The sequence below is a fragment of the Jaculus jaculus genome, chromosome 9, assembly GCF_020740685.1.
Source record: "Jaculus jaculus isolate mJacJac1 chromosome 9, mJacJac1.mat.Y.cur, whole genome shotgun sequence".
NCBI lineage: Eukaryota > Metazoa > Chordata > Mammalia > Rodentia > Dipodidae > Jaculus > Jaculus jaculus.
This window is the reverse complement of record NC_059110.1, coordinates 78180882-78208527: the sequence shown is the minus strand read 5'-3', so window position 1 is coordinate 78208527 and position 27646 is coordinate 78180882. Positions and strand designations below refer to the sequence as shown.

Genomic DNA, 27646 nt, shown 5'->3' with positions numbered 1-27646 from the left:
GAGAAAGAGGCACAGGGAGGAAGAGAGAGAGAGAATGGGCACGTCAGGACATCCAGCCACTGCAAATGAACTCCAGACATATGTGCCACCTTGTGCATATGGTTTGTGGGTCCAGGGGAATCAAACCTGGGTACTTTGGCTTTGTAGGCAAGTGCCTTAACCACTAAACCATCTCTCCAGCCCTCTGGTGATTTTTCTAATTGGGTTTTCAAAGAATAAATTTTAGAAAAATGATGTTCTGACCTTAAAGAGAACTACTGATCACTTTTCTATAGTTTATAAAAGTTGTGGAATCCTAAAATAATCTTTTTGTTGTTGTTGTTTATTGAGGTAGGGTCTCACTGTAGTCCAGGCTGACCTGGAATTCTCTATGTATAGTCTCATGATGGCCTTGAACTCACAGCAATCCTCCTACCTGTGCCTCCCAAGTGCTGGGATTAAAGGCGTGCGACACCACGCCTGGTCTACAATATTATTAAATGACTACTAGTTGTGTGTGCACCAGCAACCAAATGCTTGATGCTTGTGCCACTTTTTTTTGTTCTTTCTTTTTAGGTTGGGCCTCACTCTATCCCAGGGTGATCAGGAATTCACTCTGTAGTCTCAGGGTGTCCTCGGACTCACCTTTGCCTCCTAAGTGCATGCCAGGGCCTCTGGCCAATGTGAACTCCAGACACATGCACCAACATGTGTATCTGGCTTATGTAGGTTCTGGGGAATCAAACCTGGCTCCTTAAGCTTCACAGGCAAGTGCCTTAACTGCTAAGCCATCTCTCCAGCCCCATAGGCTTTTGACTAGGTTTTCATTACTGAGCAGGAATTTATTCCCATGGTGCACACCTCAGATCCAATCAGAGAGTAGTTGGTTTCCTTTAAAGCACATGCTACACCCACCATTGCACCAGTTGGTACATTTTGCCTGGCAAGGACAATATGGAAATGTTTTATAGGGAAAGCCTTCTTAGATGCTATCAAGAATTAAGCTCTTAACAGATTTTTTAAAAAAGATTTGTTGGGTTGGAGAGATGGCTTAGCAGTTAAAGCATTTGCCTGTGAAGCCTAAGAACCAAGGTTCGATTCCCGGATCCATGGAAGCCAGATGCACAAGAAGGCCCATGTGTTTGGAGTTACTTTATAGTGACTGAAGGCCCTGGCACACCTGTTATCTCTCTACCTCTTTTTCTCTCTCTCAAATAAATTAATTAAAAGAAGATTTCTTGCCTTGACTTTGAGGAAGTTAGTAATGTTCTTGTAGTTGTTTTCAGTGGGATAGAGAGACTAGAGGAATTGAAAATAAATTAACATGATGTTTTGGGTTACCCAAACTAAGTGATTACCCCTAATAATTGCATCAGAAAAAAAGTACTGTACCATGGGCTGGAGCTGTGCTTCTGTGGTAGACCATGTGCTTAGTTAGCATGCACACATCTGTGGGTTCAATTCTCCGTACCATGAAACAAAACGAAAGTAGTGTACCAAAATTCTATAAAATCAGGTATATTTTGTGATGGCATCACTAACCTTCATGTTCACTAGAGGGCATTCCACATTCTGTACAATCTATGTAATTATTAGCTTGGACACTAAAATGTTCATTTATTGAGACTGATGGTTAACACTAGTACTCATCTTTACCTACCATAAGATTTTAAAAAATATTAAAAATATTCTTATTTATTTATTTATTTATTTGAGAGAGAGTGAGAATGGGCATGCCAGGACCTCTAGCCACTGCAAATAAACTCCATACACATGTGCCACCTTGTGCACCTGGCATATGTGGGTACTAGGGAGTTGAACCTGGGTCCATAAGCTTAACAGACAAGTGTCGTAACTGCTAATCCACCTATGTCTCTAGCCCTAGAAAATATATTTTATATTTTATTTATTTACTTTTGAGAGAGATAGAGGCACATACATACATGCATACATAATACATATATGGAGAGAGGGAGAATGGGCTAACCAGGGCCTCTAGCCACTGCAAAGGCACTCCAGATACATGTGCTTCCTTGTGCATCTGGCTTTACTGGGAATTGAACCTGGGTCCTTCGGCTTCTTGAGTGCTGGCATTCTCAGTGTGAAAGCTATTACACCCAACTAAAAATAGCCCTTTTTTTTTTAAAGTGTGTGTAGCTGTCTTGATTGAATGCTAACCAAGTGCTGTACCATTGAGCTATACTGCCAGCTCCAAGTACAGAATCTTTAATTATTTATATATTTGGCTTTTTGGGGTAGGATTTCACTCTTTCAGGTTGACCTGGAATTCATATGCAGTCTCAAGGTGGCCTTGAACTCTTAGCGATCCTCCTACCTCATCCTCCCAAGTGCTGGGATTAAAGGTGTGCACCACCACGCCTGGCTTCTATAGCTTTTCTTGCTGTTGATTTGTCATTCAATCCCACTGTGATCAGATAGAGTGCAAGGAATTATTTCATATTTCCTGTGTTTGGTAAGATTTGCTTTGTGTCCTAACATGTGGTCTATTTTAGAAAATGTTCCATGTGCTGCTGAAAAAAATGTATATTCTGCAGCATTTGGATGAAATGTCCTGTATATATGTTACATCCATTTGTTCTATGACCTAATTTAATCCAGATGCATTTTTGCCAGATGACCTGTCAATTGATGAGAGTGGGGTGTTGAAGTCACCTTCTACCACTGTGTTTGGTGTTATCTGTGACCTTAGTTCTAATAGTGTTTGATGAAATTGGGAGCGTCCATGTTACTTGCATATATGTTTAGGATTGTAATGTCTTTCTGTTAGAGTGTCCCTTTAATCAATATGAAGTGACCTTCTTTATCTTTCCGAACTAATGTTGGTCTGATGTCTGCCTTGTCTGACACTAGGATAGTGATACTTGCTTGGGTTCTAGGTCCATTTGCTTGAAACAGGGCTTTCCAACCTTTTACCCTAAGATAGTATCTGTCCATCTTTTGTGGAGAGGTAAATTTCTTGGAGACAACAAATTGAAGGATCCTGCTTTTCTTTTCGTTTTTTTTTTTTGTTTGTTTGTTTTGTTTTGTTTTGTTTTTCGAGGTAGGGTCTCACTGTAGCCCAGGCTGACCTGAAATTCATTATGGAGTCTCAGGGTGGCCTCGAACTCATGGCGGTCCTCCTACCTCTGTCTCCCGACTGCTGGGATTAAAGGTGTGCGCCACCATATCTGGCAAGGATTCTGCTTTTTAACCCAGTCCACTAGCCTATGTCTTTTGGTTGGGGCATTGAGGCCGTTGATATTAAGAGGTGTCATTGAAAGGTGTGTATTTATTTTTGCCTTTTTTTTTTTTTTTTGTAATTCTTCTGGTTTTACCTTTGTTCTCTTGTATTAACTAGTGTTGCAGTCAGGTTCACATTGCTGGTAGAAATCACCCAACCAAGAGCACCTTCTGGGAAAAAGATAGAGGGGAAACTCCATGGTAGCAGGGGAAAATAATGGCATGAACAGAGGATGGATGTCACCTGGCCAACATAAGGTAGACAAGAGTAACAGGAGAGTGTGCCAAACACTGGCAAGAGAAAGCTAGATAAAATACCGATAAGCCCATCCCCAGCAATACACTGCCTTGCCTCCTGGAGGTGTATATTCCCAAATCTCCATCAGCTGGGAACCTAGCATTCAGAACACCTAAGTTTATGGGGAACACCTGAATCAAACCACCACATTGCACCCCTGGCCCCCATAAACTGATAACCATCTGTGATATAAAATGTAATGCATTCTTACAACCCTAAAATTCCCCATACTTTTTATCAATTCCAATGATGTTCATACATCCCCATAATAGTCCAAGATCTTTTAACTGAGCCATAATACCAACAAATCCCAAAAACCCCCATAATGGCACAGAATAAACACATTGCAAAAGATGGCATTGGGCATAGCAAAGAAATATTCAAGCAATACATGATTTAAAACCGGGCAAACACCAAACTCTGTAGCTTGGAGCCCAACAACTCTAGCCAGTGACAAATCTCCAAGTCCACTAATTCTAACCAGCAACAAGTCTCTGGAATTCCAATTCTGTCCCTCCAGCTAGGCTACTCACAGTCCTGGAAAACTTCATCAGGGCTGGCAGCTTTCCTTAGCAGCCATTTCATGGTCCCAGCATTTCCACTGGGTCTCCACTGCAATCCAGTTCATCCTCACAGCTACATTGGATCTCCATGCAGGCATCCAGCAAACCTGCTTCACACTGCCCATGACCCCTTCTAAAACACAAGAAGACTGTATTGCAAACTCAGTGACCCTCTCTTTCTTGCATTTCTTATACTCCACAATACCAGGTAGGGTGCCAGTTTGTTAATCCAGAGGGAAATAAAACAGACTTCCAATAACAGGACATTTCTTGGGCACTCAGGCTCCTTTAAGAGAGTCTACATTCTTCCTGTTGTCACAGTGCAGGTCAGCTAGCCCAATCTCAAAGTTTGTAATCTCCCAATTACAGCTGAATGGGCAGCAGTTCACTTACAGATTTTTCTTCCTGTGCCATATCTCTCTGCTCACACCACTTCATTTCTTTTTCTTTTTCTTTTATTTTTTTGAGAGCAACAGAGAGAGAGAGAGAAAGAGGCAGATAGAGAGTGAGAGAGAATGGGCACGCCAGGGCCTCCAGCCACTGCAAATGTGCACCCCCTTGTGCATCTGGCTAACGTGGGTCATGGAGAATCGAGCCTTGAACCAGGATCCTCAGGCTTCACAGGCAAGCGCTTAACCGCTAAGCCATCTCTCCAGCCCACCAGTTCATTTCTATGCAATGCAACCCTGCACAATTTCTTAGGACCCAGGCAGAACAGCAAGCTTCCCACACAAACTGCTAGCCCAGTCCCTGCAAAACTCTTTCTCACCCTCATGAGCCAAACCTCACAGTCCATAGTTATTACTGCATTCAGGCCTTTCAGCTCTGACAATAACACTCTATCAAGCTGTACTTACAGCACTGCAAGGGATCTCTTAGGCCAAGGTTTCAAATCCTTCCACATTGAAAATCAGCTCCAAAAGGCCAAAGCCACACAGTCAGGTGTCTAGCAGCAACCCCACTCTTCAGTACCACTTTACTGTTACAGTCAGGTTTGCATGGCTGGTAGAAATCACCCAACCAAGAGCACCTTCTGGGAAAAAGAGGTTTATTTTGGATTGCAGGCTCCAGGGGAAGTTCCACAATGGCAGGGGAAAATGATGGCATGAACAGAGGGTAGACATCACCCCCTGGCCAACATAAAGTGGACAATAGCAACGGGAGAGTGTGCCAAACACTGGCAAGGGGAAGCTAGTTATAACACCCATAAGCCCACCCCCAGCAATACACTGCCTCCTGGAGGTGTTAATTTTCAAATCTCTATCAGCTGGGAACCTAGCACTCAGAACACCTAAGTTTATGGGGGACATCTGAATCAAATCACCACAGCTAGTATTTGATTATAGTTTGTTTTTCTTTTCTTTCTTTCTTTTTTTCTGGGGGAGGGGAGGTTTTGAGGTAGGGTCTCACTCTAGCCCAGGCTGACCTGGAATTCACTATGGAGTCTCAGGGTGGCCTCGAACTCTCGGCGATCCTCCTACCTCTGCCTCCCGAGGGCTGGGATTAAAGGCGTGCGCCACCACGCCCTGCTTGATTATGGTTTGTTTTTTCCAGGTTCCTTATATGGGTGCTTTTCTTTGTCTTGAGCATGGAGAATCCTTTCTAGTATTTTCTGTAGAGCTGGTTTTGTCTTCAAATATTCCTTTAGCCTGCTTTTGTTGTGGTATGTCCTTACTTATCTATTTGAATGTATAGCTTTGCAGGATAAATAAAGTAACCTTGGTTGACAGTTGTTATCCTTTAGAACTTGGAATACATCATTGCAAGACCTCTTGGCTTTTAAAGTTTGTGTTGAGTAATCTGCTGTGATCCTGATGGGCTTGCCTTTCTTTGTATGTGACTTGATTTTTCTGTCTAACTGCTTTCAATATATTTTCTTTGGTTTGTATGTTTGATAATTTGATTATAATATGGTGAGGAGAGGTTCTTTCCAGGTTTTGTCTGGCTGGTGTTCTAAAGGCTTCCTATATCTGCATTGGTATCTCTTTCCCAAGTTGGGGGAAGTTTTCTTCTGTGATTTTGTTGAAAATGCCTACTATGCCTTTGGAATGAAATTCTTCTCCTTCTACTTCTGTTTGTTTTTTTTTAAACCTTTTTTTTGTTTGTTTATTTATTTGAGAGTGGCAGAGAGAGAGAATGAGGTAGAGAGAGAGGGAGAGAGAGAAAAAGAGAATGGGTGAATTAGGGCCTCCAGCCACTGCAACCAAACTTCAGATGAATGCACCACCTTGTTTTTTTTGTGGGGATTGGGGAATTGAGCCTTGAACTGGGATCCCTAGTCTTCACAGGCAAGCGCCCAACCACTAAGCCATCTCTCCAGCTTATATGCCCTGAATTCTGATGTTTGATCTGTTCGTAGTGTCCCAGATGTCTTGAAATTTCCATTTGTGGCTTCCTATTAGTTTGTCTTTGTTGGACTGTATTAAATCTGCCACCTGGTCTTCTAGCTTAGTTATCCTGTCCTCTCCTTAATCCATTCTACTTTCTACAGAGTTTTGTATTTGACTTACTCTCTTTTTCAGTTCTAATATTTCTGATTTGTATTTTTTCATTATTTCTATTTCATTACTCATGTTTTGTATTGACTTCCTTATTTCATTAAGTTAGCTTCCTGTGTTCTCCTTCAGGAGTTGGTTTTCTTCTTTGCTTCCTTTGAACATAGATATAATAATTTTTTTTTTGAAATCTTTGTCAGGCATTTCATCTAAAGCAGTCTCACTGGAGGGTATTTCTAGTGGGTTTATAATTTTGTTTTGTTTTGTTTCTTGAGGTAGGGTCTTGCACTATCTAGCTCAGGCTAACCTGGAATTCTCTCTGTAGTCTCAGGGTGGCATTGAACTCATGGCGATCCTCCTACCTCTGCCTCCCAAGTGCTGGGATTAAAGATGTGTGCCACCACACCTGGCTTGACTTTGAACTTTTGCCCAAACTTCCTGAGCACCACCACTTAGTTATTTTTGCTCTGCCTTTACTTGATCTCTTTGTTATTTGATGGTAATATATACAGCTTACATTGTTCTTATGAATAAGACCTCTTCCCAAGCCAGATAAATGACATTGACTTGAAACTGCACTTTGCATTATAACAGTCACTAGCCTTTGACTTGCAACTGTACTTTGCATTATAGCAGTCACTAGCCTTACCCAGCTCTTAAAGATAAAATAAAAGATCCAGGTGCTGGAGAGATGGTTTAGCGGTTAAGGAGCTTGTCTGCAAAGCCAAAGGACCCAAGTTTTATTCCCCAGGACCCATGTAAGCCAGATGCTTAAGGTGGCACATGTGTCTGGAGTTCCTTTGCAGTGGCTGGATACCCCATCATGCCCATTCTGTCTGTCTGTCTCTCTCACTCTCTCTCTGTATCTCTAAAATAAACAAATAAAATAGAATATTAAAAAAAAATTCAGGTCTGAAATGCTCAATAGTTAAGCTGCTTGCTTGGAAAGCCTAACAACCCAGGTTTGATTCCTCAGGACCCATTTAAAGCCAGATACACGAAGTGGTACATGCATCTGGAGTTCATCTGCTGTGGCTAAAAGCCCTGCTACTCCCATTCATATATTGTCTCTCTGCTATAAAATAAACAACAAATTTATTTTTTTTAATTTTTATTAGCATTTTCCATGATTATAAAAAAAATCCCATGGTAATGCCCTCCCCCCCCAGCTTTCCCCTTTGAAATTCCATTCTCCATCATACTACCTCCCCATCACAATCATTGTACTTACATATATAAACAACAAATTTATTTGTAAGTCCAATTAATTAATGTATATTTAAATATTCATTTATAAATATATAAGTATATATTTGTTATATGCTATATAAATAAATACATTGTGTTTTATATATAATTTAATATATATGTTATAAGTGAATACACACACAAACATATATATGTGTATATATATATATTTAAAAAATTCAGTCCATCTGGTTCAAAAGTCATATTTCAATGCAAAGTCAATAAGTATATACTTGGGAAGCTTAGGTAGGAGGATCACTGTGTGTTCCAGGTCAGCATGAGCCTGCAGAGTGAATTCCCAGACAAACTGGGCTAGAGTGAAACCCTGCCTTAAAATAACAAATAAGAGGGCTGGAGAGATGGCTTAGTGGTTAAGCGCTTGCCTGTGAAGCCTAACGACCCCGGTTCGAGGCTCGGTTCCCCAGGTCCCACGTTAGCCAGATGCACAAGGGGGCGCACGCGTCTGGAGTTCATTTGCAGAGGCTGGAGGCCCTGGCGCGCCCATTCTCTCTCTCTCCCTCTATCTGTCTTTCTCTCTGTGTCTGTCGCTCTCAAATAAATAAAAATTAAAAAAAAATAACAAATAAGAAAGACTTGTAGCATAGCAACAGTGTAACCTTATCTGGATGCACCCCCCTTTTATTTTTTATTTTATTGTTATTATTATTATCAGTAGTAGTAGTAGTAGTAGTTTTATCTTTTTAAAGTAGGGTCTCGCTCTAGCTCACGTTGATCTGGAATTCACTATGTAGTCTCAGGGTGGTCTTGAACCACAGTAATCCTTCTACCTCTGCTTCCTGAGTGCTGGGATTAAAGGCATGCACCACCATGCCTGGCCCCTTTAGTTTCTTTTTCTTTTTCTTTTTCTTTTTTATATTTAGTTATTTGAGAACAACAGACAGACACAGAGAGAAAGAGGCAGATAGAGAGAGAGAGAATGGGCATGCCAGGGCCTCCAGCCACTGCAAACAAACTCCAGATTCATGCATCACCTTGTGTAGCTGGTTTATGTTGAGTCCTGGGGAATCGAGCCTCTAACCAAGGTCCTTAGTCTTCACAGGCAAGCACCTAACCACTAAGCCATCTCTCCAACCCTCCTTTAGTTTTTTTTTTTTTTTTAATTTTTTTATTTATTTATTTGAGAGTGACAGACGTAGAGAGAAAGACAGATAGAGGGAGAGAGAATGGACGCACCAGGGCCTCCAGCCTCTGCAAACGAACTCCAGACGCGTGCGCCCCCTTGTGCATCTGGCTAACGTGGGACCTGGGGAACTGAGCCTCGAACCAGGGTCTTTAGGTTTCACAGGCAAGCACTTAACCGCTAAGCCATCTCTCCAGCCCACCCCTTTAGTTTTTAAATAAGCTGCTACTTTTATCTTTATGCTACCCTCTTGAGAGTTTAATAAAGTAGTAATTATGATAGTTTATATTATTAGCCTTATTTATTTTTAAAATTTTATTTGTTTATGAGTGATAAAGAGAAAGGCCATTTAAAGGGTCTTCCTAATGCTGTAAATGGACTCCAGATGCATGCACCACTTTGTGTATCTGGCCTTATGTGGGTATCGGGGAATTGAACTCAGGTTGTTAGGATCTGCAGACAAGCGCCTTAACTGCTGAGACATCTCTTCAGCCCCCCTTTTGAATCTTATTTATGAGAGAAGGCTTTATTTTTACTGTTGTTTCTCCACCCTTGCTTTCTGTTTGTCTTAGTTATGATTGTGTACTTATTAACAGGAACTTACAGGTGAGAACTGTTTTTTTTTTTTTTTCCCTTCAGTGAAGGCGGTGTTTTTAAAGCTCATCTCACTTTCCCAAAAGATTATCCCCTCCGTCCTCCTAAAATGAAATTCATTACAGAAATCTGGCACCCAAATGGTAAGTTACTTTGTTTTACTTTTACGAATATGATGGCTTGTCACTAAAGATTTCAATTCTGTAAGAAAGATGTAATTCTAGGCTGAGTGTGGTGGTGTACCCTTTTAATACCAGCAGAGAGGTAGGAAACCATGAGTTTGAGGCCACCTGAGACTACATAGTGAATCCAGGTCAGCCTGGTTTAAAGCAAGACCCTACGTTGGGGGAAAAATAGACTAATGGGCTGGAGAGATGGCTTAGCAGTTAAGGCACTTGCCTGCAAACCAAAGGACCCAGGTTCGATTTCCCCAGGACCAGTGTAAGCCAGATGCACAAGTATCTGGAGTTTGTTTACAATGGCTGAATGCCCTGGCGTTCCCATTCTGTCTTTCCTTCTCTCTGCCTCTTTTTAATCTCAAATAAATAAATAAAACATTAAAAAAAGACATGCAGAAAGTATGTCTTATTTCTAAGCTTTTTGTGTTTTGTTTTTTGAAGCAGTGTCTTGCTCTAGCCCAGGATGTCCTGGAATTCATTATGTGGTCTCAGAGTGGCCTCAAACTCATAGTGATCCTCCTACCTCTGCCTCCTGAGTGCAAGGATTAAAGGCATGTGCCACCATTCCAGGCTGTTTTATTTATAGAATATCAATCAATGTTTTTTGCATACATGCTTGTGTGTGATATGCATAAAAAGAAGACAAAAGATGTAAATGTAATTCTCAGTGAAATTGCATTGCTCTGGAATTTTCAGAATTCATATATTTTTCCCTGTACTAGATTCTTTAAAAGAAAGGTAACAACATGATCGAATGGAAAGTTTAAAAAACATTAATTAGTTTTTAGCACTTTTTTGGTGGAGGTAGAGGGATATGGTTTGATACAGGTTAGCCCAGGTTGGCCTGGAAATCATGATGTAGCCCTAATTGAACTTGGTTGTGGTGAGATTCCTGCTTCAGCCTTTCACATGCCAAGATTACAGGTATGAGCCACCACCATGTCTGGCTTGTTCTGTTTAATGATAGGGTCTTGGGCTAGGGGATATGACTTCATGTAAAGCATAGTTTTATACAACTGTGTGAGTGCATGAGTTCAGATCCCCATTAAAAAAAAAGCTGATCATTGGACAGTGTCTATAATTCCCACACCCACAAAGAGAAAGAAGGCAAAGCTTATAAATACCAAGATGAACAAGAGACCCTGCTTCAAACACATTAGAAGCAGTGACTGATCCCTGAAAAGTTGTCCTTTGATCTCTACATCTATTATAACTTGCATGCCCACACTCATATAAATGAACATGCACATACACATATCGAAAAGAGAGATCGTGCTTCCCCTCTTTGTGGCTCTCTGTGGATTCCCTCCCTCTCATCTCTGCTTGGATACATGTGAGTCTACCCTCACCCGACCTGGCTGGGTGAGTATAGAGAGCATAACACAGTTTCTTGATGCTTGTCTCTGCTTTAAAGTTTGGAGTAACTTCTTACTTAGCTTACATGCATGATTTTCCCTGGTCTCTGAATCCGCTGTGGAAATATTTTTCTTACACTCTAGATCTACCATGTTGGTGCTCTCACTAACTACAGGCCTGTGATCTTCATTAGCCTTTTTTTTTCCCTTCGAGGTAGGATCTCACTCTACCCCAGGCTGACTTGTAATTCACTATGTAGTCTCAGGCTGGCCGTGAACTTGCAGTGGTCCTCCTCCTACCTCTGCCTCCGGAATGCTGGGATTAAAGATGTGGACCACCCCTCTGGCTTTGAAATTTTCCGTATTGAGCCTCACCTTTTGCCCTCTTAACTTCATAGCAAGTGCCTTAACCACTAACCATCTCTCCAGCACTAATTTTTTAAAATAATTAACGACATTTATTGATTGATTGTCTTTTTGAGGTAGGGTTTCACTCTAGCTCAGGCTGACCTGGAATTCACTATGTAGCCTCAGAGTGGCCTCAAACTCATCCTCCTACTTCTGTCCCCTGAGGGCCAGGATTAAAGGCATATGACACCATGCCTGGCTTTAATTAATTTATTTTTATTGACAACTTCCATAACTGTAGATACAATAACCCATGACAATAACCCATGGTACTATCCTCCCTCCCCCCACTTTCCTCTTTGAAACTCCACTCTCCATCATATCCCTTCCTCCTCTTAATCAGTCTCTCTTATTTTGATGTCATCATCTCTTCCTCCTATTATGATGGTCTTGTGTAGGTACTATCAGGCACTTTGAGGTCATAGATATCCAGGCCATTTTGTTTCAGGAGGAGCATGTTATAAGGAGTCCTACCCTTCTTTAGACTTTGCAGACAAGTGCCTTAACCACTGAAGCATCTCTCAGCCTAATTATTACATGTATTTTAAAAAGTATTTTTAAAAAGAGGGTTAGAGCTGGTCATGGTGGCACATGTCTTTAATCACAGTACTTGAGAGGCAGAGGTAGGAGGATTGCCATGAGTTCAAAGCCACCCTGAGACTACATAGTGAATTCCAGGTAAGTCTGGGCTAGAGCAAGACCCTACCTCAAGAAACCAAAAAAAAGAGGGGGGCTGGAGAGATGCTTAGCGGTTAAGGTGTTTGTCTGCAAAGCCAAAGGATCCTGGTTCAATTCTCCAGGACCCACGTAAGCCAGATGCATAAGGGGGCGGATGCATTTGGAGTTTGTTTGCAGTGGCTGGAGGCCCTGGTGTGCACATTGTCATTCTCTTTCCCCTCCCCTGCCTGTTTCTCTCTCAAATAAATAAATAAAATTTAAAAATATTTTTACAAAAGCATTTATTTGAGAGAGAGAAAGAGGGAGCAAAGGGAGAGAGAGTGATTAGGTGGATATAGGGGCGACAGGGCCTCCTGCCACAAAAATGAACTCCAGACACAAGTATCACTTGTGTATATAGAGAATTGAACCCTGGTCAACAGGCTTTGCAAGCAAGCACCTTTAACTGCTGAATCATCTCCCTAAACCCGTGATTGTATTCACATGGCTATAAGACATGTTTTCGGGGGAGAGGGTAAGGAATGATTATCAGTAAACATGTTTCTTTTTGGGATCTTGAAAATATTATGAAATTGACTGTGGTACTTCGTAAATGTACTAGTTGCATACTTTATTTCTATTTTTTTGTTGTTTGTTTGGTTTTGTTTTTTCGAGGTAGAGTCTCGCTATAGCCCAGGCTGACCTGGAATTCCCAATATAGTCTCAGGGTGGCCTTGAACTCATGGAGAGCCTCCTAACTCTGCCTCCTAAGTACTGGGATTAAAGTTGCGTGCACCACCACTCCTAGTTTCATTTCTTCTTCTTTCTCCTCTTCCTCCTCCTCTTTTTTTTCCTGAGGTATGGTCTTACTTTAGCTCAGGCTCACCTGGAATTCACTATGAGCCTTCGAACTCATGGCGATCCTCCTACCTGTGCCTCCCAAGTGCTGGGGTTAAAGGTGTGCAACACCACACCTGGCTAAATTTCTTTGAAAAAATATTTTATTTATGAGAGAGACAGAGAGAGATTGAGAATGGGCACACCAGGGCCTCTAGTCATAAGCCTTGGTTCTTAGGCTTCATAGCCAAGCGCCTTAACCGTTAAGCCATCTTTCCAGCCCTTACACCTTTTTTTTTTTTTTTTTTTTTTTCCTCTCGAGGTAGGGTCTCACTCTGGTCCAGGCTGACCTGGAATTAACTCTGTAGTCTCAGGGTGGCCTTGAACTCATGGCAATCCTCCTACCTCTGCCTCCCGAGTGCTGGGATTAAAGGCGTGCGCCACCACGCCCAGCTCCTTACACCTTTTTTGACAACTTCTACAATTATAGACAATAAACCATGATAATTCCCTCCCCCACTTTCCCTTCAAAAATTCACCCTCCATCATGTCCCCTCCCACTCTCAGTCCCTCTTTTATTTTGATGACTGTGCACACAATGAACATACCTGTATTGGTGCACAATCAAGAACAGACCAACATCTCCAAAAGTTTCTTTGGGACTTTTTATTTTATTTTATTGACAACTTCCATAATTATAGACAATAACCAATGGTAATTCCCTGCCTCCCCCCACTTTCCCCCTTAAAACTCCACCCTCTATCATACTCCTTCTCCCTCTCAATCAGTCTCTTTTTTTATTTTGATGTCATCATTTTTTCCTCCTAGTATTGATGGTCTTGTGTAGGTAGTATCAGGCACTGTGAGGTTGTGGATATCCAGGCCATTTTTGTGTCTGTAAAAGTACATTGTAAGCACTCCTACCCTTCGTTTGACTCTTAGATTCTGTCAGCCACCTCTTCCTCACTGGACCCTTAGCCTTGGAGGGTGTGATAGAGATGTTTCAGTGCTTGACACTCCTCTGTTGTTTTTTCTCAGTGCCATGGTGCCATTTGAGTCATCCCAGAGGTCACCGCCATCTGAAAGAGAAGCTTCTCTAACTCAAAAGTGAGAGAAGCATTAATATATGGATATGAACATTAAGGGAAGCGCTTACAGGGCAGTTTGGTGAGCATAATATATGCATTTAGCCAGACAAGAGCAGGTGTTATACTCCTAGAGCTCATTATTTCCCCCATCATAGGTTTTTAATATCAGGCTCCTGTGAAGGGGCCTCTAGTCCAATTAGAGAGTGGTTGGTTTCCCCCACATGCCATTATTGCACCTGTTGGCTCATTTGGCCTGTTTGGCCAAACTTAAAGTGTTCACTGTTGTTTATCTCCACTGATGACTTCTTTCTCTCCCATAGGGCTGCATGCAGTGTAACTTTTTCCAGCTTTCTGTCAGCTGGTCTACAGGGAAGAGGTTTTCAGCTCAGTTTCAGCTTGATTTCTCAGTGACCTTGAGGCCCAAGGATGTGGAATCTTCAGTCTTAGTGTTTTAATATCTATTCCTGGTGGGAAACCTCAGAGTCTTGGCAATGGCCTGTAATGTTTTGGGGCTATCAGGGACCTCCCTGGCCAACAACTCACTGGAAGGTATCCCCATCTCTGGTAGTGAAAATTTTCTAGTGACAATCTTGCACCATTGTCTAGAAAAGTATCCTCTTCTTTTTTCTTCAAATGTCTTTTTGAGTTTTTTTTTTTTTTAAATACTTCTATTCTCGATCATTTTTTGAGAGAGAGAGAGAAAGGTGGCAGGGGTAGGAGAGAATGAGAATGGGCAAGCCAGGCTTCAGCTGCTGTAAACTAACTCCATATGTTTGCGCCATCTTGTGCATTTGGCTTACCTGTGTCCTGGGGATTCAAACTTGAAGCTTGTGGCTTTGCAGGCAAATGCCTTAATTGCTAAGCCATCTCTCCAGCCCAGGTGTGATTCTCCTCTCTCTGCCTCCAGAGTGCTGGGATTAAAAGTGTGCATCACCACACCTGGTTCCAAGTGCAGTTTTGTTTTTTTTTTTCCCTTAAGGTATGTCCCAATGGTCGGCTACTTAAAAAAAAAAATTATTGGGCTGGAGGGATGGTTTAGTGGTTAAGGCATTTGCCTGCAAAGCCAAAAGGACCCAGGTTAGCCAGATGCACAAGAGGGCACACGTGTCTGGAGTTTGTTTTCAGTGGCTGGAGGCCCTAGCACTGCTATTCATTCTCTCTCTTTCACTCTCTCTCTTTCTTTGAGATGGGGGGCTAGACACAGAGAGAGAATGGGTGCGCCAGGGTCTTTAGCCACTGCAAACAAACTCCAGACACATGCACTATCTTGTGTATCTGGCTTTCATGGGTCCTTGGGAATTGAACCTGGGTAGTTTGTCTTTGCAGGTAAGCACCTTAACTGCTAGGTTATTTCTCCAGCCCTCAGCTACTTTTTAAAATTTTTATTTATTTGTAAACATACAGACAGACAGGGGAGACAGAATCAGAGACAGGGAGAGATTGGGCACACTAGGGCCTCTATCCATTGCAGAAAAACTCCAGATGCATGCACCACATTGTGCAGCTGGCTTATGTGGGTATTGGGTAATTGACAGTAGGTCCTTATGATTCTCGGCAAGTGCTTTAACCATTAAGCCATCTCTCTAGCCCAAATAAATCTTTCATTCATTCATCCATCCATCCATTCATTTATCCATCCATCCATCTATTTGCAAGGGAAAGAGAGATAGTTGGCATGCCAGGGCCTCCAGTCCTATATGGGTGATGTGTTCATGTATGAGTGTGTACTCATTTTTGTGAGTGCTTGTGTATCACATTGCACATGTGGAGGTCAGAGGACAACTTTTGGATGTAGGTTAGTCCTCATTGTTCATTGTTGTGTTCTCCAGGATATCATAAGCTTCCTATAAATTATTGTTTCTGCCTCCCATTGCACTTGAAGCCTTCCAGGTAACCCCAGGCACTCAGGCTTGAGCAGCAAGTGCTTTATCAAATGAGTCATCTCTTCATCACCCCCCTGTTTTTTTAAAACTTTTATATTTTGGTTTTTCCAAGGTAGGGGTCTCGCTCTAGTCCAGGCTGACCTGGAATTAACATATAGTTTCAGGGTGGTCTTGAACTCACAGTGATCCTCCTGTATCTGCCTCCCAAGTGCTGGTTTTAAAGGTATGTGCTACTATGCCTGGCTGTTTATATAGTTTTTTTTAAAAAAATAATTACTTGCAACAGAGAGAAAGAGAGGGGAAGAGGCAGACAGAGAGAATGGGCACACCAGGGCCTCCAGCCACTGCAAATAAACTCTATACACATAATACCCCTCTTGTGTATCTGGTTTACGTGGGTCCTGGGGAATCTAACCCAGGTCCTTAGGCTTTGCAGGAAAACGCCTTAACCACTAAGCCATTTCCCCATTAAATTGCTTGGATCCTAATACATATTTATCACAAACTGCTTCAAAGATACAGTCATGTCAATATGTATCTCCTAAATGTGAGGATAATTTCCTACTCATGTGACTATTGTGACTTGAATTTGAAATGGATTTAGAGAAAAGTAGTCTTGCTGGGTGTGTTGGCGCATGCATTTAGTCCAGCACTAGGGAGGCAAAGGTAGAAGGATTGCCGTGAGTTCGAGGCCACCTTGAGACTACATAGTGAATTCTGGATCAGCCTGAGCCACAGTGAGACCCTATCTGAGACCCCCCCCCCACAAAAAAAGAGGAAAAGATGGAGAGATGGCTTAGTGGTTAAGGCGTTTGCCTACAAACCAAAGGATCCCAGTTCGATTCTCCAGGACCCACATTACCCAGATGCACAAGGGGGCACATGCAACTGGAGTTTGTTTGCAGTGGCTGGAGGTCCTGGCACACCCATTCTCTCCCTCTCTTCCTCTCTGCCTCTTTCTTTCAAATAAATACATAAAATATATTTTTTTAAAAAAGAGGTAGTGGTGTATGGAAGAATGTGGACAGGGCTGGAGAGGTGGCTTAATGATTAAGGCATTTGCCTTTGAAACCAACGGACCTAGGTTAAATTTTCCCAGAACCCATGTAAGCCAGATGGCACAAGGTGGTTCATGTGTCTGGAGTTCCTTTGCAGAGGCTAGCATCCCTGTCACATCCATTGTCTCTCTTTCTCTCTCAAGGCTCCTCACATTGAGTTGGCAGCACGTGCGTACACACCCCCCACACACATACACACGCGCGTGCGCACACAAGCAGCAAAGGAATGATTTCCAGTGCATTGGACAAGAACATGTCACAAAATTCATGGGAGCTACTGTCACAGTATCTTACCTCAGCAACAGTGGACCACTCAGGGATGGGTAACAGGAAGTACAGACAACTGGTTTTGTTTTTAGAATTGAGAAAAGAAAAAATGCAAAAACTAAAACCAGCTGCACCTAGTGGCCCATGCCTTTAATCCCAGCACTGGGATGACAGAGTTAGGGTGATTGCTGCAAGTTTGAGGCCACCCTGAGACTACACAGTGAATTCCAGTTCAGTCTGGGCTAGCAAGACCCTACTTAGAAAAACAAAACAAAACAAAACAAAAAAACCTAGAACCACTGCATTTGAGCAAACAATCTGTCTCAATTAACAGGTACATTAAAAAAATTATTTGTTTATTTGTGGGGTCAACAGGGAGAGAGAATGGGCATACCAGGGTCTCCTGGCAGTGCAAACAAACTCCAGACACTTGCACCCCCACATCTGTCTTATGTGGGGACTGGGGAATCAAACCTGTGTCCTTAAGCTTCGCAGGCAACCTTAACTGCTAAGACATCTGTCCAGCCCCAAGGACACATTTAAAAAAGTTGAAACAACTGTCTTGGGAAGCTAAAGCTGAGGTCCAGCCTGCCAAAAGTATTGGACTTCCCATCAAAAATTAAAAATAGGAGGTTGGAGAGATGATTTAGGGTTAAGATGCTTGCCTATGAATCATAAGGACCCAGAATCCATTTCCCAGTACCCATGTAAGCCAGATTTATAAGAGAGTACATGAGTCTTGAGTTTGTTTGCAGCGCCTGGAAGCCCTGGTGCACCCATTCTCTATCTGCCTCCTCCTCTTTCTCTCTTAAATAATTAGATTTTCTTTTTTAAAATTCAAAATAATAGTGAAAACCAAATCGAACCAGGCTTTGCATATCAGGTTAATATGAAACCACTTCCAAAACAAATGACAGCATGGGGATGGACCTGACAACCAGCTCTCTACAGAAAAAGGTAGCACAGGCCCTTCTGCACACGAACATCACTCTGAAGAGAGACCCTCCTGCATATGGACATACACTCTGAGCTGCTTCCCATGCTTCAGCAACATGTCAGCGCGATGACCTTTTTCATTCTTCCTCCCAGCTCTGGGTCAGAGGTGTATAGCTTTAATTATGAGTACAATGTTCAGGTCTCCATGGCACCCTGTCACTCAGGAAACATCAGCACACAGTTCACAGAGTGATCATAGTCCTGTCTTCTAAGAGCTTTTGTTCTGGAGCACACCTTTTAAACTTCTTGCTGGTGCTGTCAGCCACAGGAGTGGGGCTTCCCTCAGCAGAGAAGAGAAAACTATTCTGTCCAGACTCAAAGCTGAATTCCATCTGTGTCAAGGAAGAACTTCGTGCTCTGAGCATCAAGCACAGCTTTGGGTATCTGCTGTGGCACCCCACTGCCATCAATAATGATGCTGTCTTCATCACTGTCTTGGACTTCTGGCTCAAAGCTTGGTTCCGACTACTGCAGGTAACTCACAAAGCTGCTCTTAGCAGACTGGCTGGAGCTTCCCGAATTCTGACTTTTCCTTAAGAACATTGTTTTTTGGTTGGCTGGCCTCACTATGATGATGAAGTTGTGGCTATTGGCAATCATCATGTCTGTTACTTATTTGATCCAGACTCTTCCAGAAACTTCTATGCCATTCACTTCTAAAACCTCATCATTAACAGTTAGCAGCCTTGTGCTTTGAAACAAACCTCCTGGGACAAGCCTGGATATAAAGATCCCTGAGACTTTCTCCAAGCCATGTGGAGTCACCCTGACACTGGAGCTGTCCTGGATGTAGAACCTCAGGTGCTTCTTGGTGCCATACTTGTACAGATGAACTCTGCGGTGGGTTTTGGGAAGAATATCCACATCTATGATGGAAGACATAGGCCTAAAATCTTGGGACATGCTGACGACAGTGTGAGGCTTTTTCCTCTGGTGGTCTGAGCATAACATTGCTTAAAACGTTCTTTATTAGTGTGTCTGTACCAAAGGGACTATAGTCGGCTTCTTCCTTCTTTTGTATAAAAATCTTAAGTAGTGGGTTGGCTTTGAAAACCACCTTTTTAATTATTGATGTTATTTATGGGTAGTAGGTCTCCATGGATGTCTGCATAGCCCACCAAAACATCAACACTGGGAATCTGGTGGACATGCTACAATTATTCATAAAACTCAAATTTTACAGGTTTTGATCTTTTCAGCAAAAACTGGTGAAACTCAGCTCCACATTTGTTCTTCACTTCTGCTCACCTGGTGCCTGTGGCTGTGGTTGAGAGCATAACCTCGGTGCTTCATCACAGGCACCTGCTGAAGGAGGCACCATGGCTCACTTCTGCTCACCTGGTGCCTGTAGCTGTGGTTGAGAGCATAACCTCGGTGCTTCATCACAGGCACCTGCTGATGGGGGCACGATGGCTCGGGCACTGAGCTCAGCTGGCTGCTCCCATAGCAGCACCAAGGGTCTAACTCTAAAAAATGTATATATATTTTTTATTTGAAAGAGTGAGTGAGTGTGTTTGTATGGGTGCGCCAGGGTCTCTTGCTGTCACAAAGAACTCCAAATGCTTGTGCTACTTTGTGCATCTGGCTTTGAGTGCTTGGGCAATCAAACTCAAGCTGGTATGCTTTGCAAGCCAGTGCCTTTAACCACTGATTCATCTTCCCAGCCCTTAGTTTCCTTTTCTTCATAAAATTTTTCACAGTTTAATAATTGATATGAAACAGGAATGTTTCTTAGTACTAGGAAGTAGAGGCAGGAGGACCTCAAGTTTGAGGTTAGCCTTGGCTACATAGCAAGGGCATGGTTCCAAAAATATTAGTGATGAAACTAGGAAACCATTCCATATAAATCCATATATAAATTTCTTATTTTATGTCATACTTTGTGTAAGTGAAGAACAGATAGGACATTTATTCAGTTACATTGTGTTTACTACATGTAAATGCTTAGCACCATGGACATGTTAAATTTTTTAAAAATTTTTTTTTTTTAATTTTATTTATTTGAGAGCGACAGACAGAGGGAGAGAGAGAATGGGCGTGCCAGGGCTTCCAGCCTCTGCAAACGAACTCCAGATGTATGTGACCCCTTGTGCATCTGGCTAACGTGGGATCTGGGGAACCGAGCCTCGAACCGGGGTCCTTAGGCTTCACAGGCAAGCGCTTAACCGCTAAGCCATCTCTCCAGCCCTTTTTTTTATTTTTAATTTAATTAATTTATTTTAGAGAGAGGGACAGAAAGAGGCAGAGGGAGAGAATGGGCATGCCAGAACCTCTAGCCACTGCAAACAAACTCCAGATGCATGAACCACCTTGTGTATCTGGATTACTTAGGTATTGGGGAATTAGGTCCTTAGGCTTCACAGGCAAGTGCCTTAACCACTAAGCCATCTTTCCAGCCCTAGATATATATATTTTTTAAATACTATTTATTTATTTATTTACTTGAGAGTTAGAAAATGGTATTCTAGGGCTTCTGGTCACTGCAGATGAACTTCAGACACATGTGCCACCATGTGCATATGGCTTATGTGGGTACTGGGGCATTGAACCTGGGTCCTTGTGTTTTGTAGGCAAGTGCCTTAACTGCTAAGCTATTGCTCCAGCCCCGTAGATATTTTTAATTTTGCATAAATGTAAAAGATAGCTTACATTTCTATTGAGTTTGTGTTGTTGCTCCTGTGCATTTGGTGAAATAGCATTCCTAAAAAGTGAGAATCCATTTTGGAAACTTACAGGTGTTTTATGCATGTACTGTGTGAATCAAGATCATATTTGTAATTAATATTTTATGTTTAACCAAATAAGTGGTACACTAACATTCTCTAATTTTTACAGTTGATAAAAATGGTGATGTTTGCATTTCTATTCTTCATGAGCCTGGGGAAGACAAATATGGTTATGAGAAGCCAGAGGAACGTTGGCTGCCTATCCATACTGTGGAAACCATCATGATTAGTGTCATTTCTATGCTGGCAGACCCTAATGGAGACTCACCTGCTAATGTTGATGCTGCGGTAAGATGGTTGGGTATGATGTTTAGATATATACAGATGCATGCACCTGTGTGTACCTTTGAGGAGGCCCAAGGAGAATGGCATGTGTTTTCCTCTTACTACTCATCTGTATGTTTCCTTGGATGGAGTCTTTCACTGAACCCTGAGTTGCCCTCTTTTTTGGTCAGACTGGCTGACCAGAGAAGCCCTAGTGATTCGCCCATCTCTGCTTCTTACGGGACCAGGGTGACAGGCATGTGTGGTCATGCCCCGCTATTAACATGTCAGGTCTTGCAAGCAAACACGTCTTTAACTGCTAAGCCGTCTTTCCAGCCCCATGTATTAGAATTTTGTACAAAATTATTTTGTATTACTTCTGTATCTGCAGAAAGAATGGAGGGAAGACAGAAATGGTGAATTTAAAAGGAAAGTTGCGCGTTGTGTAAGAAAGAGCCAAGAGACTGCTTTTGAGTGACATTTCTTCAGAAATAGCTAGTAATTTCACTTATTTCAGGGTAAGTTCATTTTAAAAATCATACCACTCTTGTCTTTTTGGAAGGGTTCTGTTAATTTTTGAAAACCATATTGTTTTGTTATTTGACTTCATTTTGTCCTCACGACTAGTAGTAAACAATGGTTTGCAGACTGTCAAGGCTACAGTATAACCTGTTTTTCTCTCTTGTGGCACCCAGTTGTTTTTGAGTAGATATTCTGTTTAAAAGTGGTTGTATGGAGCTGGGCATCATGGCACACACCTTTAATCCCAGCACTTTGGGAAGCAGTGGTAGGAGAATTGCCATGACTTGGAGACCACATAGTAAATTCCAGATAAATATTCCTAATCAATTCTCTGGTAATTTATAAATTCTTTACATAATGTTGTTTGTTTTGTTGTAGGTCTCCAATTGAGAAACATGGCACTGTTTTTCCTGCACTCTACCCACCTATTGCTGGACATTCTGTTGTAATAAGTTGGCAAACACTGGCTGGAACTGGGCTGCAATAAAACATGCCAGTTATCAATGCTGACAAGAGCCTAACAAGTGCCAACTTACAGATGATTACGCATTTTGAATTCTAATGAACTGTTTTAACCTTCAGGAAGAATTGTAAAGACCTGTACATAGCACAACATGATCCGGATAATATATATACTGTTCATGTACATCCACAAATACACCTTGTACCAAATAATGCTTTCTTGTAGTAGAATAAGAATCGTGTAAATTCTAAAAGATTTTAGTAGGTTTCTTTCTTTATTCATTGTTTCTTATCAGTTCAAAAGACTCCTTAAAGCATGTCAGGTGAAAACCAATTAGGATTAAAGGTTTCATATAATTTTCTTTAAACTATTGAGGCATCATTAAACTCTTTCCACTTACTAAATTTTTGTATCTTCTTTATTTTGACACACTCCCTTTTCCCTTTTTTCTCCTCAGTCTGCCAGGAAGTTCTCAAATCATTTAGTTTAAATACTAAAAGACTTAGTAACTACTTGATTTTTCATGATGACTTCGGAAGGGGTCATCACTAGGTGCTTTGTCCTTTTTGTATTCTAGTTCACCCATCTTGGATTGGATGTAGCAATAACATTTTCTTGATGTTGAGAGCTCTTGAACCTAGTCATTATTTCCTGAGAACTTAAAGAAATCAGTTCTAAGATCAACTTAGTGAACTTTATTCCAAGCAATGCAAAATACAAATTTGGTTTTGTTTATGCCCTTCAGTTGCCTGATGTTAAGGTTGGATAAGTTAAGCATGCACAGCTACAGGCTTTCTGCATCTGGGTTTGCTATTTAAAATGCTGTTTGCCCTCACCCTTCTTAGTCCTTCAGATTTCTTTGCTTCCTCTTTATTGCAGACTTTCCTCACTTACTGTACAAAGAAGTTGTGATGTATATTTTCATGTAATTTGATTTTGGAATTCTGTCACCTTATGTAGTGAGTTCTTCCAAAATATAAATTTTTTCCAATAATTGTCAAGTTGTTGGCTCTTATTATATTGAATGAAAGTTATAATACTGAATGCCAGAGAAGTGCAGTTTAAAAGAATCTCAGGTTGATTCCTTATGCAAATAAACATAATACTTGAAAATCACATGGCAATGACAGTAAACATTGGGTTCTATCTTAATTCTTTGAATCCAAAAACATTACAGGGGTAAATGTTTTACTAATCAACATAAAGATTGTCATATAAGCGCACTTAGATTTGATTAATATTTGAGCATAAGTATGTTTGTCATACAGTTTTTGAAAACACCTTCAGCAACTTGTAAAACAAGTATATACAGTGTTAAACATAGGCCTGTGTTCCTCTGTTTGCTGTGAGTTTGAGCGTGAAGTACAGTGTTTGGTGTGTAAGGGATAGAACTTATGGCGGTAGCAGCTGGGGCATGGCATTTTAAAGACTCTGAAGAGACATCTCTGCTCTTTGGAGTTTGGAAAAGAAAGGGTTCCTTCAAAGCCAGACCTTTACCACCCTTGCATGTCCCTTCTTAAACAGAGATGAGGTGGTTGAGGATATAGTCATAGTGATGTTTCTAAATACTATATTCTTTTGCTTGGAAGCATTATAAAAACCCATACACATTATAAAACCCCATGAGTGTGTAGTGACTCTGAAAATTGTTGGGTTCAATTTGTTGGAGGTCAGTTTTTCTTAGAACTTTGTGACTTTTCTTCCCCAGAGATTATAAATATTGTCCCACAATGCAACTGCTCTCTTACAAGGGACTTGGAATGCAATCATTTTCATTCTTAAATCAGAAAAATCAGAAATTGTCCATATGGTGGATGCTTTGGCAATGTGGAGTTGCAATTTTGCTCTCCTGATGCTGTAATTCTAGCAATCTGTTGAGTTAAAACAAATGAGCTTGTAACTCAGGGACAGCTGTTTCTGAACTTTTAGGTGCCACTTTAATGCAGTTACTTTGGGGTAACCATGTGGGGGTGAGTACCTCTTCTCACACTCTTCTATATGGTATCCTGACCATGCTACACTTGAAACACAGGTCTAGATGTTAGTTCTTCATTTCCTCCATCAGAGATGTCATTTGTGCCTTTCCCAGTGCTCATCTGACACTGTGAAGTTAAATGCCTCTACATTTGATAATAAAACTCACACTCAGGTGACACTAAACCAGGTGGCTTTTGTCCCACTAATGCCTCATGATTGTGAGGCAATTCTTCTCTGCTTTAGGAAAAGTTTTGCCTCTAACTTGTGCCAACCATCAACATCTACATAATCCTTTAGGTTATAGAACTGTTGACTTTTTCTAAATTCATTCCAAGTTCCTGTAGAGGGTTTTAGATTTTCATTTGTGTGTGTATTGGGACAATTTCAATAGCTTTCTGGCCTCTCGAGTTTAAAACCCATGTAAGGTTGATTCCTTGTCAGGTAATGTGTTTGTGAGGGTACTCCACTAGTTCTGTGATTATTACTTGGGTGTCAGGGCATCTTTAACAGCCTTCATTCCCAGTTGTGAAATTTTATTTATATGCTTTCACTCTCTACAGTTCTGCCCATCTTGGGTTGTAGTGCCTGCTTATCTTTGCCTGTCTGGTCTCCAGCTGGTGGGATTACCTTTTTTTGTACTGCCACTTCTCAACATCTTTGAAATTAACATAATGTTGCTTCATTCCAGTTTTTTGTTTTGTTTTCAGTTCTGTAATTTGTTGTACTTTGTATTTAACTATGTGAGTTCTGTTGTGATGTTCACTGTATTGTAAAGCACCTCTATCATGTGATGGGTGCTCTGTAAATCAATAAATGATGACTTAGAGGCTGTTATCATGAGCTATTTTGGTTTTAGGACAAAGGTTTCAAGCAAATGTGATACTCTTTCTATATAAACAGCACATGATACCAACTGATGCACAGGGGAACCTTGCATGAAGTATTGTCCAAACTTAAAGAAGCCACTTGGAGGTATAAACTTGACTTCCAACCTGATGTTCTTTAAATTTCTAATATATGGCCAAGCATCAACATCATCAGTTTCTGTGCATGGTATCTTAAGAGGCTTAATGTGATAGAATATAATTGGGGATTGTGTCTTTTGTCTAAACTGTCTATACCTTAAAGATCAGCTAAATTGTGAGGAACCCAGACTTCATGTGCACTAGAAGAAACCGCCTCCCCTCCTCTAAAGCAGTTGGGGAACTGGTGCAAATATCTTCCCAGAATGATGTTTAGTGGGTTAATGGTAAAAGAGACAAAACTGAACACACTTTCTTTCTTTTAAAAATCATAGCATCTCACTTGTCCTGAATCCTTACAATTGTAGTTTATATAAATTTAGTGTTAATGTCGACTTGCTGTGTTGTTGATGTTGTTTGTCTTTATGTAAATTGCCACTGGCTGTTCAGGACTCTTAAAAACTGGGGGAAAATAAAAATAAAAAGAAAACAGTTGAAAGGGCTGGAGGGATGGCTTAGCATTTAGCATGTTTGCCTGCAAAGCTAAAAGATCCAGATTCGATTCACCAGAACCTACGTTAACCAGATGCACAAGGGGGAGCATGCATCTGGAGTTCGTTGACAGTGGCTTAAGGCCCTGGTGCATCCATATATTTTTTTCTCTCTCTCCCTCCCTCTTTCTCTGTCAAATAAATAAAAATAAAAATATTTTAAAAACTGGCAAAAATACTGGGCTAGACCTCTTAGAGCTGAATTAAAAGCAAGCAGAAAGTTCTTCCTGATTCTGATTTCCTTGATAAATACTTTGAATAAAATGGCTATGGAAGGGACTACATAATGTCTTTAAATTTCATCCGTTTTACACATAATTATCTCCAGGTATATGGCAAGAGAGGTTTTATGTTGCTTCAAGTGTAAATGAAGAGGTTGACTCTACTACACTCTTGGCTTTCAGGAGGCAGTAACCACCTCACCAATTTAAACTTCATTTTCTGGAGGACTGCAAAGCCTAGTAGGATTTAGTCTGCATAGCAGATTGCTTCCCAGATATGTTATCTTTGATTGCTCAGTTTCAGGTGTGTAGTTGGCTGCTGAGGTGTAGAATTTTTTGGCTTAAGTTGGCATAATACATTGAATTAGCTTGAGTGAAATGAAAAAGGAAAAGGCTTTCACAAAAGGCAGGTGTATTAGATACATCTACCCAAAAAGCCCTAGACAAGAAACAACTCCCCATTACACCTGTACAGTGTCCATTAGAAATATGGGGCTGAAGGTATCATCCACTGGCAGAAGGTTGCCCAACATGTTTGAAGTCCTGGGTTTGATCCCTGCCACCATTCACAGAAAACGGAGCCAAGAAGAAGGGGAGGGAAAGGCATAATACCACTTAAATGTTCACAATGACATTCTGAACTGGAAACTTTCCTATTAATTGAACCTTCTCTATGTCAGGTTTTCTATTTCTGCTTCATAAAGGATCTAGTCAGTCTTGGAGGGAATCCTCCAAAGTAATAGTTTCTCAGGGGGAACTGGGTGGTATGTGGTTAGTGACAAACTCCAGTGAGCCCAGCACTTGAAGTCATATTGGGAAGATTAGGAGTTAGGGCCATTCTCAAGTACATAGTGATTCTGAGTCCAGCATGGGCCACGTGAAATCCTGTATCAATTCATATAATAATCAACTATTAATAAAAACATTAACTTTACCAATGCTACAGAGCAAGTTGGCCAGGATTCAGTTCTAGGACCTTTCTTAGTAAGTGCTATTCACCTTTATTTGTGAGGAAATGAGAACTCAGCAACAGTAACCTTTCTAGGGTTACACAAAGTCATGTTGAGACTTGTACTTAAACCTAATTAATTGGATTTTCAATTCATCTCTGCCATGATACCACACTAACTCTCTAGTTTGCTGTTGAGCAATAAGGCAGGTATTCCTTCCTGCATTTAATGTTCTTTGCCTGAGATGACTATACATTAAATTCATTTTAATCTGACAGCAAAATAACTGATTTAAAATGAACCATGTTCAAGTGCAGAGACTTCCCATCTATCAGCTCATATATTTGGTATCTAAGAGGAGATTTTTTTTTTTTTTTTTTTTTGCTTTTCAAGGTAGGGTCTCACTCTAGCCCAGGCTGACCTGGAATTCACTATGTAGTCTCAGGGTGGCCTCGAACTCACGGTGGTCCTCCTACCTTTGCCTCCCGAGTGCTGGGATTAAAGGCATGCTCCACCATGCCCAGGTCAGGAGATATTTTTTCATTTTTTTTTTCTTTTCAAAAAAAATTTTTTTAACAACTTCCATGATTATAAAAAATATCCCATGGTAATATCCTCCCTCCCCCTACTTTCCCCTTTGAAACTCCATCATATCCCCTCATCTCAATCAGTCTCTTTTATTTTGATGTCATGATCTTTTCCTCCTATTATGATGGTCTTGTGT

At 41.2% G+C, this 27646-nt stretch overlaps 1 protein-coding gene and 1 pseudogene across 1 annotated transcript in view; one reads left to right on the top strand and one right to left on the bottom strand.

Moving 5' to 3' along the window:
- The window catches only part of Ube2g1 (ubiquitin conjugating enzyme E2 G1), a 92497-nt gene extending 67425 nt beyond the window's left edge, over nt 1–25072 (top strand). Inside the window, exons 3-6 of the mRNA XM_004672402.3 lie at nt 9604–9701; nt 21122–21300; nt 21668–21794; nt 22177–25072. Coding sequence (XP_004672459.1) covers nt 9604–9701; nt 21122–21300; nt 21668–21754 — 364 coding nt within the window. The 3' untranslated portion in view covers nt 21755–21794; nt 22177–25072. The remainder of the gene's footprint in view (nt 1–9603; nt 9702–21121; nt 21301–21667; nt 21795–22176) is intronic.
- LOC105945042 lies at nt 18469–19669 on the bottom strand (annotated as a pseudogene).
- Nucleotides 25073–27646: the final 2574 nt, after the last annotated feature.